The sequence below is a fragment of the Centrocercus urophasianus genome, unplaced genomic scaffold (genome assembly GCF_019232065.1).
Source record: "Centrocercus urophasianus isolate 14NV4802_14NV808 unplaced genomic scaffold, USGS_Curo_1.0 seq_16, whole genome shotgun sequence".
NCBI classification, from domain to species: domain Eukaryota; kingdom Metazoa; phylum Chordata; class Aves; order Galliformes; family Phasianidae; genus Centrocercus; species Centrocercus urophasianus.
In genome coordinates, this window is record NW_024884711.1 from 30,435,954 (window position 1) to 30,449,416 (window position 13,463).

At 48.9% G+C, this 13,463-nt stretch overlaps 1 protein-coding gene across 1 annotated transcript in view; it reads left to right on the forward strand.

Moving 5' to 3' along the window:
- The first annotated feature begins 9,814 nt into the window (after window positions 1-9,814).
- Window positions 9,815-13,463, forward strand: part of LOC122159380 — a 13,689-nt gene continuing 10,040 nt past the window's right edge. Inside the window, exons 1-9 of the mRNA XM_042816899.1 lie at window positions 9,815-9,944; window positions 10,714-10,825; window positions 10,935-10,998; window positions 11,108-11,142; window positions 11,427-11,487; window positions 11,564-11,620; window positions 11,702-11,761; window positions 12,687-12,742; window positions 13,010-13,247. Coding sequence (XP_042672833.1) covers window positions 9,815-9,944; window positions 10,714-10,825; window positions 10,935-10,998; window positions 11,108-11,142; window positions 11,427-11,487; window positions 11,564-11,620; window positions 11,702-11,761; window positions 12,687-12,742; window positions 13,010-13,247 — 813 coding nt within the window. The remainder of the gene's footprint in view (window positions 9,945-10,713; window positions 10,826-10,934; window positions 10,999-11,107; window positions 11,143-11,426; window positions 11,488-11,563; window positions 11,621-11,701; window positions 11,762-12,686; window positions 12,743-13,009; window positions 13,248-13,463) is intronic.

Genomic DNA, 13,463 nt, shown 5'->3' on the forward strand with positions numbered 1-13,463 from the left:
TTGGTTTGGTTTGGTTTGGTTTGGTTTGGTTTGGTTTGGTTTGGTTTCTTCCAGAAGACTACAGTGCAATGATAACTTATACTACAACTATATAATTAAATTAGGTTACTGCCATAAAATGCATATTTGAATTTGTTTCTATAAGCAAACTCCTCATGGCATTCTCTCTGGTGGAATCTATCACTGTGATTCTAGTGATGTGAACAGATGGCAGGAAGCACAAAGAGGGACTCTACCTCCAAGCCTGCCCACCATGGCTAGCCCAGCCTAATCAGCTCCGTCACTTCTGTGGCATGAACAACTGACAGTGCAGGGAAGCTCCATCTCTAGCAAAATGAATGGGTTGTTCAACCCCAGCACTGTTTCTTTCTCCTCTGACTTCTGCTCATCGTAGCCACATTCATGAAAGCTCGGATTTTCTGCCAAATGATGGTCTTTGGTTTTACTCTGCCCCCAAGAGACACAGGGGAAACCAGACACATCCTACTACTAACTATTTTTGAGGGATTTTTGAATCAAGACAGTGGCTGGAAAATTAAGGTCCCTGCAAAACAGGCAGTAGAAAAAGGGTTGTTACACTTTTCCCTGACACTGGGAGAGCTCCACAGATGAATGCATTCCTTTTAGTCTCATCATACAGCATGAGAGAGAAAAATCCCACCACTGAACCTCCCAGGGTTTCCCCTCTCAGATAGGCTTTGCTAAGAGTGGACGTCTTGACAGGAACAGATGTGATAACAAATGACCTTTAGAATTGCACTCTGAGAGCTGTTGACCGTTTCCTGAAAGCTGTTCATCCTCCTGGGCTCCTGGCTTTAGTTTGGAAACCTTGAGACCCTGGCATACAACTAAAATGGGTCAAAAACAAGGAAAAAATAGAGGATAAGGCTTAGGACCCGCAGAAAGCAGGGGGTAAAAGCACAGGTGTGTTTCACAGTCATCTTTTGCTTTTAAACATAAAAATCATAAATCTAAATGTAAAGCCGTAACTCAGCATTATTAATTCATCCCCAAATCAAGGAAAAAGAATCGGAGATGAACAAAAGCCTATCAAATTGTAACAGAACAACCATGGGATTCAAAGCAATTCAGTTTTTGTTCCGACCCAAATTGCACACCGTGTATCACTTTCAGCACTGCAATACCTGTCGCTGGCAGTGCTCCATGTGCCGTGCAGTCCCAACCCACAGCTCTGTCCCAGAGGCTGCTGGCTGTGCCCGGTGTGCGAAGGCAGTGCTGCAGGAGCGGCTGTGGAGGCGCACGGGTGGCTGCAGGAGGGGCAGAGCGAGATGGGGGTCCTTTATTGTTCCTCTGGAAGCTCACCAGCTACAGGGGAAAGTTTCTCAGCACTGATTCCTTGTAAAGCTCCTTGAAATCAAGGCTGTGACCATCTCCCATGAGTAGCATGGAGTAAAAGTCACATCTCACACAAATGCTCACTTAGGTTTATGCTGATGACTTCAGGCTGTCTCAGCTAATTCTCCTCGGAAAAGAAAGGCTCACTCACTCACTGGCGTTCCGTTTTTAAGGCAAGTTTGAGAAAAAAAATTGGCCCTGATAATACAATGATATGCTACATCTCATTCACTGCCTGAGAGACAGAGAAGAGAAAAAGGGGAGGGGGAAGCAGGAGACAGAAGGAGACAGAAAGCAGAAGCTGAACAAAGATGCAGCATCGGGAGACAAAACGAAAGGAGGGACGACACCGAGGAATGTGCAAAACATGCCTCTTCCTACACTGTTAAAGCTAAGCACACAGACTCACAAGCTGAAATGAAAAGCACAGTCAGGCACGTTTGATTTTACCCTTACAGACAGTGGAATGATTTTCTCTATGATTTTTCCCTGTCACTTCCTGTCCTTCCCTCGCAGTGCCTTCTCCTTTCTTCCTTGCCTTTTCTCCACTGTTTTGTTTTGCTTCGTTTCCGGGGGGCCCCCACCCAATGCCATACTGCTTTGTTCCTTTCCCTTTGCTTCTGTCTGCTTCTTTCTTTCTCTTCCTTTCTACTCTTGCTCTCCCTTGTCCTCTCTTTTTCCTTACTGTTGCTCTGCCATGCATTCCCTCAGCGCATGAAGGACAGGAGCACAAATAGTGGAAAAGGTTTCTCTCTTTTTCTTTCTTGATGGTCCCTTCTCCCCCTGCGTGATTTTGACTGCTGAAGCTCTGTGAGGTTTAAAATACACATGGGGAAGCCACTTGTACTCCCATGTGTTTTAGAACTATCTACAGTAGCTCACTGCAGGAAAAACATGTGGGAAGGGAATGTGTCGGAAAAGTTGCCTGTTCTCCTTCCAACACGTGGGCCACATTTAACAAGGTCAAGGGACAAGTGTGGCTCACAGGCATTAGTCTGACTGGTACTATAAAAAGGATCTGGTACTCTTCTTTCTTTTACCTGTCTGCTCTTTGCAATTAATCTCTCACCAAAAAACAGCTTATGGAGTTTCAATTGACCCACTTTTATTTTTAGGCTGGGTGATCAGCTTAACATATTTGAAGAACAGCTTATCATATCTTTCTTTCCTGATCTGACAATTCTAAAATAACGAAGGATAGAAGTGTAACAACAGGAAACCTTTTTTCCCTTTGTCTTTCATCCCGCATGTGAGCATCACACACGTTATGAGTGAGCAGGCGAGGGTATGCCTGCTAATCTGGCTGTCTGTTCCTAAGGCAGATTTTTTCTGCGGAGTGTCCCTCTGAACTCTCCTTCTACAAGACTAAATTCACACAAAATATCCATGAACTGCTGGTTCACGATATGCACATTTTGACACCTTTCAGCTGGCTTTCACAGATTTTCAAAGCACCTGTTCCAATACAACCTGTCTCTTTGGCAGCATGCAGTGCCAGTAAGTTCCTCGTTTTCTCTTCTCCTCCAGTCAGCTAACAATATATATGTCAAGCAATACAAGGAAGCGAAAGGAGGCAGAAGCTGCCCGGTTCCACCATATATCTGACCACAGTTCCTGCAGAAATAAAAAGTATTTGCATTGCTGTACAGATTCAGTAAGCTGCTCTTGCCTGCCACTAATTTCTTAGGGGAAAGGTCCAGCTAGCTTGCAAGTGGGCTGTCTGCCATGTGAACAGATGGGCACGGGCTTCCGCAGCCAAGAAATGATGGATCGAATTCTGAAATTTGTTGCTCACTCTTTACTGTCGTAATTCTGAATTGGCCTCTGCGGAACTTTGTAGAAGTGGTGCGATGGCAACAACATCTGTCCAGAGAAATACACCTCACGTGCAGGTGCTGCAGGCAGGCTGCTTGGCCGGCAGCACAGTGATGCTGTGGTGAATGCTGGCTGCAGCTCCTGCAGCTCTCTGAGGCTACCGGCTCCTGGTGCAGCCAAGGGGAGAATCTAACATTTGCTGCAAACGGTGGCCCAAGAGGTCTTTTTTTAAGAAGATCCTTTAATACATCCAGCCTTGGACATATTACATATACATATACAATACATCATGTTACTATATGAGCAAAGAATGGGTTTGCTTATGTTTTATAACGAGCACAAGGCAAGAGGAGGCATGGAGGTATCCACGATGTTCATAACAAGTTGCTTAAAACCATTATCAAATATCACAATTATTTCTGATTTATCATAGCAACTTGGCAAAAGCAATTTGGCAGAAGTGAAATGTTATTTGTCTGGTATTAAGAAGGCAAAGGTTTTTTTGTTTATTTGGAAGAACACTTCCTCAGCTCTCTGAGTGCTGCTATGGCAGTGGGCATTCACTGCAAGATTCAGCATAATCAGTGAAAGACCGAGAGATGAGAACAATGTGTCTTTGCACCTCATTAATGCACCTATGTAATTGTAGGTTCATATCGTAAAAATGCAAATTGTTTTTGAGGAGAAAATTTTACCTTCAAAATACAGACTTCTCACATTTCTTCACACTGGCCGTACGGGGCTTTGTAAATTTAACTTTGTCTTTCTGTTATCATTTTGGCAGTATGAACATTGTATTGCTAGCAATTCTGAGCCAGGATCTCAACACTTTTATTTGAGCTGTGATGACAATGTCTTGCCTGGTGCCTCCTCCTCGTGCACGCAATGACAGATTACTGATGCATTTGCAAAAATGGTTGAATAATTCCAGGAACGAATGAATAATATGTGATGTTGATCATAATCAGTGCCACTTTCAGGAACGCATTGTGTTTTTGATAAAATCATGCATACAATGAAGGTAGATTTAAAATGTTTTTAAGCATCCACATGGCACATTCCACTAATTATCCCAGGGAAAACCTGCTGTTTCTCAGGGTCCCCTCTGATATTTTCCACCACCTTGAGCCCCACACTGTTTGGTATGGACAGATTAGGGTAGCTGATGATTCCTATTGATTTAAATGTTGTGCTAGGAAGCCTAAATCCCCAAGAGCAATAGAATCTCCCCTATCACTATCCTACTGCTTATTGACCTAATTCACAAACCAACCATCAGGGCTTTCTCTCACAACAAATAAATCTTGCATGAAACAGACAGTACATGGACACTAGTAGTTTTCAGCAGTGTTAACAATACAGTACATTTAAGATCACCAAAGCACTCCTCTTTATTTTCCATATTGACTGTGAAGTCGTTTACCATTTAAAAATGGGCAGAAACTACGAGTGTATTTCCTTTCAAAACTGTCCCTACAGTCTGAAACAAACCTGGTGCCACGTAAGCAGTGCAGGCTGTTCAGCACGTGCACGATGCCACCCGTTCAGTGCCCCAATCAGTGACAGGGCAGTGACGGCTGCTGGACGGATCCGAGGTGCAGCATCATTGCTGCTAATTGAGGTGCAGCTTGACCCCGGCGTTTACTGCTCAGAATGTAAATAATTAGTAAACTGCCCCCTTTCATCAGCTGAGCCAAGCAAATGAAGCAGAAGGCAGAGTTGGTCGTGTTGCTCTGATTCTCGCAGGGCAGGTTTTTATACTAAAACTTGCATCTGAGGCTCTGCACGCACGTGCATTGAGCTGAACATACAGATCATACTGGGTTGATTTTACTTGTTTGAATGTAAATTCCAGGCAGCTAAAGCCTGTGGCTCTGTAAAATGTTAGACAGGGATTACGTTCACCAAATGAGAACACAAAAAATACACTGTATTAAAAAAAAACAAAAAACAACTACATACTGCTTTGACAGACAGATCTGTTTCAGAGAGGCCCAATTCTGCCCTCAGTAACATTAATTAGAGCAACAGAGAGATCCCTAATTATTTGTTTTCTCATCAATATCGAGCTAAGCTTTTATCAATGTAATTTGAAGCAGTATTAAAAGTGATAAATGCTAATTTATAATTGTTGATACTATCAAACCCAAATGATTTGTAACCGTACATAGCTGTGCCAGATTTTTATCACATTATAAAGGTTAACACAAGTGTTACAAGAAACATCAATGAGCTATGCAGACTACGTTTGCTTTTGGTTAGATAAGTATGCTTTGTAGTAGTTGATATTCCCTCTAGATAATGGATATGGGCCAGATTCTCTGCTGACACAAAGCAATACACAGAATATGGAGGGAGATATGCTGATTTACACTAGCTGCAGATCTAGCCCTAATGCCTTTGGATGCAATAACTCCATCTTAAATAACTCAATTTCCTAAATATTACTCAGCCATTCCTCGCTATTGCCAAAAGGGAACTGTGAATGCCAAGCTCTGCAGGATTTTATTTAGCAAAGCTTCTTTCGAGGCATCTATCATTTTGGCACACAAGCCTTGCGCTACGATCAGAATCAAACATTTCCATGAAACAGCAGGATTAATTCTAGAGAAAGAATGCCATGTAGTGCTTGCTGTCACTGTGCTATCTGTTCCATCTCCTTCTTTCTATGACAACAGCCCATCACGTTCCTACATTTAAATACTTCTACGGCTTGATGCTGCTGAACCATATAAACAGAATTAAAGGTGTTACAGCATGCAGCTCTTTAAATACTGGGTTTCTGATTGCTCGCTGATTGTATTTCTGTATTGACCTGTCTTGGTGAGAAGCTAACAAAACGCAGAGCTACAAGAAAAAACACATTTCTATTTGTTACATAAGCACAAAATTATTTTCCCAACTAGGTGCTGTGCTAAATTATGTTTCCATGCCCTGACATTAAGCATCTGGAGACAAACAGAACCTGAACCATCCAGCCTAATTTTCCTTTGAGGTTTATCTGTTTTTACTTCCTTTGCTGGATGTCAGCTTATAATAATTACTCTTCTATACACATCTCCAGCACTAATGTGACAGACTGTGAATGCTTCCTGACAATAGAGCATAATATCCTCCTCACAGGCTTCCAACAGCAAGGCTGCGATCCCACCGCTGACTGCATCAACATGCAAAAAAGTCTGACTTGAAACACTGACAAATTCCAAGCGGATTTGGTTTCCTGTTTGGAGGACCAGGCAGACTACACATTTCTCAATAAATTCCAAAAAAATAAGGTGAAATGTAAAGGGTTTGAGCGCAGCGCGTGATGCCCGTACCCGAATGTGCCTGAGCAGCAGGAGCAGGAGCACAACTTTGAAGTGTCTGTAAATTATGTCAGAGCCTTTGAAAGGCAGCAAAAGCGTCAGGGTGAAATCCACCGCCAAGAAATGTTGCTTACAAAGACAGGCTACCCATATCAACATTCAGCAGCGTTCCCAGCATTTTTGTGAGTATGACAAACTACACGTGTCTGTGACACAGGAGCAGACAGGGAACCGCGCTGCGGTTGGCAGAAGCAGCAGGGATCTTTTTGGTTCTGCATTCGGCACTAAAGGTGAGCACCTTTCACGTAGGCCTCGACTGCAAACCTTTGAATTTGGCCTGGGACAGGGAGCTCTGTCTTGTGAAGGAGCAAATGTGTTATAACTGTGGAGTTCTGTTTCTCTGTGGGAGAAAGGGAACGACTGACAATTCAGCAAATGCAGTAATTTCCCTTAATTAGTAGGATGCTAGGATGTGTTAAAATGCACAAAAGGACAAAGCTGCTCTCCCCGAGGATGTGTTGCCCAGCACATGGCGGTGATGCTTGCTTACACATCCAAACCACTGCACCATTTTATTACTTACTTTTGATGCGATCTTAGATAACATAGAAATTCTCCTTGTGATTCATTTCTATTTGATGTATAAAATACAAATTCAAATATATTTTTGAGAGTTCAATCTGATACGCATTCTGTAAATAAAGGGACTTTTCTAACAGGTGAGATTTCTCCATACTGTTAGAAATCAGGGGAGCTACAAAGTGAGGAACAAGCAGCTCTTCTCTGCTCGTCTCTGCTGCTAAGCACTTAAAGAAGGAATGAAACATTAACAGCTCAAAAGTGTAGAATTTAAGCGAGCCTATAATTTAAATGTGAAAGCTGACAGTTCCTTTAAAAAGATATATATTTTTTATAGAGAGATATCTCTTTTTTATAGGAGATTTGAAGTTTGGACAAAGAGAAAGCAGCACCAAGTCAGAGAGAAGAAAATCAAAAGATAAATGGAGAAACCCTTCTTGATTAATTTTCCCTAAATTAATGTCACTTAAATTCCAAAAATGCCACCTAGCAGCAAAAATGTTTTTCAGGTTGAACTTAAAATCAGAGATATTAAATTCCTGATCAAAACCATATTCAGCTTCTATGGGTTTTGCCTTACCGAAATAAATTAAGCTCCTTCACATATTTAATTAAAAAGTTAATTTCCTGAACTCCTCACTTAAATCAGAACTATTTGTGAGCAAACACCGAATGTTTTATTGAGCAGTCCCTGTCTGCAGCCAAACAAGGCACTGCCTGCAATTCAGACATGCAAGACAAACCTGGGAGCATAACATCTTCCTGGAAGGCTATGCTAAGCACTGCACTTTCCCTGGGCAGGAGGGCTGCCTACAAGGACTGCACCAAAGAAATGGACCTCGCTAGGGCTTGGCTCAGAGCAGGAGCTTCTTTGCTGCCTTGCACGTTGGTACCAGAGACATGTAAAGAATTCTCCTGGGCCTTTTGGGTCTGTGTGGTCCTTTTCTTTGATGCTATGATACTATCAGGGACTGAAATGTGACTGTTGAGTTGTTCCTTCAGAAATCAATCCCGCAAGAAATACAACCTGTAGTAAATAGTTACTTAATGTGTTTCTCTGATTGAAACATTTTTTTTCTTTGTAGAATCCATACATTATAATAAAGTAGGCTCACTGCTGACCTAAACCAAAGGTTCTGGGGACAGCCCATTGCTCTGGAGCTGAAACTCCTTGAAGTCAGTAACGATTTTGTACAAAATAAGTGCTAGAAACACCATCTTACGTTACCATCTTCTAACTCTGCAAAAACCAATATACAGGAAAAAAAGTGCAGCTCTGGGAGTTTTCAGAAACACTTATGGCAATTCTGAAATTTTAAGAATTAAAATTTCCTGACACACAAAATGATTTCCCTTCACTTTGGACAGCTGCTTTATTTTCTTCTGAGCAATGAAGAACAAGCTGGGAAAACAGCAGCTTGCACAGACCAGGGTGGTTTGTTTCACCGATTAATTAATATTCAAGTATTAATGAATTTCCTTTGGAGTTTCTTTATTTGATATACATTCCCTTCCTCTTAGAAATTATAATGAACAGAGTTTAGAAGGTGCAAACACTGTGCACGAGTGGTGAAATCTGCTCAGCCTGTGTGAATGCATCGTGTTCCCTTTGGAGGGGGGGAAAGGGGAGAAGAGATCTTGCTGGGAGGTGGGGCAGGGGAAGTGAAAGCACAGATCTGCTGAAGAAAATTATTGAAAGGACTGATGCGGACTGTGCCGTGCTGTGAGGAATCCTTAACAGATTAATTTGTCTTTGAAGCTAGATTTTAATTCATAGATTTCCACACGCTGTCGATGATGAGGGAGGAGATTTCCGCGGCGTGCAGCCATGCCCCACGCGTGCACATTTCTGACGTTTTTTTTATTACCATCCTGTTTCACAGCCGTGGTCTCTGCACCTTCGTAAATCCACGGCTCTGAGCTTTGTCCTCTCCTCCATTTTATGGTTTTTCTTCTCCTCCATTTTATGTCTTTTCTTACGTGTTGTGTCTCTATGTGACAGCGGTGCCACGGGACGGAGGACGGCCGCTCCCGAGCCCACCTTGCCCCCGTCGCGCCTTCCCGGTTCCTGGCAAAATGCAAATTCCCGGAACGCCGTCCGCCGGGCTCGGCGCTTCGTCCACGGACGCAGAGGCACTCATCGGTACGCCGAAGCGTCGGAACAGCGCGGCGGCAGCGCAGCGCGCACCGAACGGAGCCGTTCGCCTGGAGGTGCCGCGAGGCCTAAGGCGGACACACGTGGGGCGCGCCTCGGAACCGCGGGCCCGATCCTGCGGGCGCCGGGATTTCCTCTTCTCCGCCCGAGCGCGGCTGAGAGCCGAGCTTGGAGATTCACGTTTTCACCTACTGACAGAGAACCCCCGTCCGAAATGGGACTGCCCCCCGCCTCGGGGTAACAAACAGCACGCACCGAGCGGGGCAGCCGAGGTGCGGAACGGGAGCGCTTGAACACCACAAAGGGCACACCGTATTTACGCTGCACGGATTTGGCCACGTTTGCCCGCGGCCGGCCGGCGTCTCCCTTCGCCGCGTCCGACCTCCGCAACACGCCGCCCGCCGCCCTCTCCCGCGCCCGCCGCCGCCGCCCCGGGCGGGAGGAGGCGCCGCCAGGAGAACGCTCGGCGCTCAGCGCTCTGCACTCCGCGCTCGGGCTCAGCTCCCCGCCCGGCGGCGCCTCCTCCCGCCGGTGGCGCAGCCGCGACGGCTCCGCCTCAGCGGCGGCGGTCACGTGGGCGCGTGTCGAAGGTCACGGCGCCGCAATGGAGCTGTCGGCGTACGCTCAGGGCGGCTGCCGGCTGCTGGGCGACCCCCGGCGCCTGTCCCGCCGCGCCTACTCCGCGCTGCTCCGCGCCGCCTTCCGAGGCGTGCTGCAGCCCCACGGCGGCGTGGGTGAGCGGGAGCGGGCGGCGGGGCTCTGCGTGGGGCGGCGGGGCCGCCTGCGTGCCGCCTGCCGGGGTTAGGGGTGCGTGTGTGCCTGCGGGTGCGCGTGCGGTCGGGGTGTCCGTGCCTACCGGCGTCTGTGCGCGCGTGGGGATGTCCGTGCACGTGAGTGTCCGTGCATGCGTGTGGGTGTATGTACGTGCACATAGGGCTGTCTGCGTGCACTTGCGGGTGTGCGTGTATACAGAGCCACGTGCATGCGTGTGTGCGTCCACATCGGGGTGTGCATGCTTAGAGATGTTAGTGCGTGCACATAGAGGAACGTGCACGCATACAGGTGTATGTGCGCACACATGAAGGTGTGCTTGCACATGGGTCTGGGCATGCACATAGGGGTATGTATGCACGTAGGTGCTCGGGCATGCACGTAGGTGCGCACACGGGGTTGTGCGTGCACATAGGTGCTCGTGCGTGCACGCGGGCAGGCGCGTACCGCGCCACCGGCGGTCCCGGGCCATCCCCACCGGCCGGACCCCTCCCGCGGCCGCTCCGCTCCTCCGCCTGCTGAAGCTTTCGCCGCGTCCGTGCCCGCGCCCCTTCGCGTTTCTCCCCGGGTCGGGCTCGGGGCTGGGGGGAGCCGCTGCTGCCCGCGACCCCGATCAGAGGAGCGGAGCCGGGCGGGACGCGGCTTCGGGTCGCGGGATGGAGCGTGCGGCGTGGGGCAGAAGCGCCGTCCCGCGGGCAAGCGGCGGTGTCGGCAGCCCCGCGTCTCCCGCAGCCGACCCCGAGCTGAGCGACGTTGACCCCGCGGTGCTGAAGCAGTGCCACGCCGCCGCCGCCGCCTGCATCCTGGAGGCGGGCAGGCAGAGAGCCGACCGAGCGGCCCTCAGGTACTGATACCGCCCGCCACGGCCCCGGCAACGCCGCCGCACGGCGCCGGGGCTGGCGGGGTTCTGTGTGTGTGTTGGGGGCCGCCCATGGCCGTGTGTCCTTCTGCAGCGCGTGCCTGGAGGAGTGCAAGCTGGACAGGGAGCGGATCGAGCAGTTCTGCACCGAGTACCAGGTCTGGCACCCTTCTGTAACATGTCGGTGTTTTCTTTCTTCTGGAGCAGTCGTTTCAAATTTGCAAATGTATTTTGCTCTCGCCTTTCTTTTTTTTTCCTTTTCTCCAGGAAAACCGGGAGGCACTGGAGGAGCTGCTGGGGAGGTAAGTGGGCACAGGGCCGCAGTAGGGGCTGCTCCAGCACTGCCTGGGGAGCACCAGGCACACTTCCCCTCATCCACGTCAACAGTAATGCTTTATTTTTTTTTTAAATTACCATTTTTTGTTGCATTTCTAACAAACTTTATAAAACACCTATAGAAACTTGTCCCCCTCCTTTCCTTATTGCCCTTTAAGTCTCTGTGACCCATTGCAGCAGCGTTGCGTGCCGCAGACAGGCAGTGTGGTCTCAGCCCTTCCCACACCGCCTGCTGCTGTCTCTCTCCCAGCATAGGCCGGGCCCCCCCACATGTGACAGATGTGTCCTGGCGCCTAGCATACCGCATCCAGGTAAGGGCAGGGGCACAGGGTTGTGGGACCCCCCCGCTGCCCTGGCCCTGCTGTGCTGAGCACTGTTCTGCCACAGACCCACGAGCTGCACCGAGCCTACCAGCCCACCTACCTGCTGACCCTCAGCACTGAGGTATGCGCTCCTCACACCCCTCTCAGTGCCATTTATGTCATTTTGCAGTAAAGCAGCCTGCTTCGGTTTTGTTTCCTACAGAACAGTGATGTGGGATCACAGCCAGACCTCAGCTTCAGCTGCACCATGGAGCAGCTGCAGGTACCCCTGCTCCCTCCCTGTTTTTCTGCCTGGCTCCCGCTCTGGATGGCAATGTCTCTAGCACTTTTTCGGTCACAATTAGATGGCACAAATAATTATTAAAACAAACAAACAAACAAACAAACAAACAAAAAAGCCACCAACCAACCAAACCAAAAACAACAGGCAGGAGGGTAGAATTTGCTGTGCTACACTTCTAGTCATGGTCTTAATTGAAGTTGTAAAGTGACTGATTTCAGTGGCATGTGCTGCTGCTTTCTGTACACGCATAGATAGTGGGTATGCTGTCATACATATGTTTGGGAGGGAATGCATCACTTCCCCAAAATCCTTGTCCCAGTGGTTCAGAGAAGCTGCTGAAGGAAGCAGCTGAATGACATGTCATGCTCCCAAGTAGGGAATGAACTGAAGCCAGTGTCAGTGTGTAGGTGACACACCAGCAGTGTGATGAAGCAAACATTGAGCTCTGCTCTGTGCTGTAGTTATGTGCCTGTGCAAAAGGGAGGGAACTGGAGGCACTGGGAGGCATCTTTGCCAGTGCCCATGTTTGGGTTGATGGCTGCCCCAGGCAGGACTGGCACATGGTGTAGTCCCTGTGCAGAATGGCACTCAGGGTATTTTCAGGGTGGAAGAAGTGCTTACGGTGCTCAGAGCAGCGATGTGCAGCAGCCATTGCAGCTGTACTGATGTGCTAAGGACAGCAATGTATGTTAGTAGGTCATATATATTACAAGGCATTGTCCTTCAGTTCCAGTGTACCACCCTATTTTACAGCAGAAAAAGTGTAAGAAATGGAACGATTTGCTTGTGTTGTCCAATGGACGAGGGTGAACTCCAGGATATCCCATCCTGCTATGCACAGAGGGCACTGTGGCACCACGTGCTGACCTTTCCGAAATTCATTCTGAGGTGTTCCCTCTCCCAGGATTTGGTCGGGAAGCTGAAGGACGCTGCCAAGAGCCTGGAGAGAGCAACACAGCTGTGACTGAGGGCAGCCGGGCACTGCGTGAGAACATTCCCAATGGCAAACACCCTTCTGTGCACATCTCAATGTACATCTCTTGATCCAAACCATTTTGTAGTGATTTCTAGATGTGAATTAAGCAAGCTGTTGGCATGGAATATGCAGTTGGTATTCCTCACTCCTGTTATATTTTCTTGAAAATTAACGCTTCAGTTAAATACTGCCTCAACCGTTGTGTCTGCAGAGCATCCCTCCTCTTTTATGCTGTGCATTTTCAATTAAAGACGATTTTCCCTTCTCGTACCGACTGGACGCAGCTCCCCACACCCGAGGGCGCCGTGTCGGCACGGGCCGCGGTTGAGACCTGCCTCCTCCCGGGGCACCGCACGCCGACGGCCGCTCCGTGTTCCTCTTGGGCCGATCCCGGAGCCCGACGGCGGCTTTCCCCCTACCTCGCGCCTGGCGATGCCCCCCACCCGCACCTGCCGCCGGGGGGAGCGCGGGCGCCGCGGGACGGGTCGGGTCGGTCCGCCCCCCGGGGAGGCGCGGAGGGGCCCCGACGAAGGGCAGCGGCTCGGCCCCGGCGCAGCCCCGCTCCGCGCTGCGGGGCTCTGCCGCTTCCCCCCGCCCCCGAGGGGCCCCGCGCGGCGCTGCCCCACGCGTGGGCGCGGGAGGGCCACGCAACAAGTGCGGCGTGGGGGGCCCCGAAGGGGGGGGGTGAACGCGCATGGCCGCGGG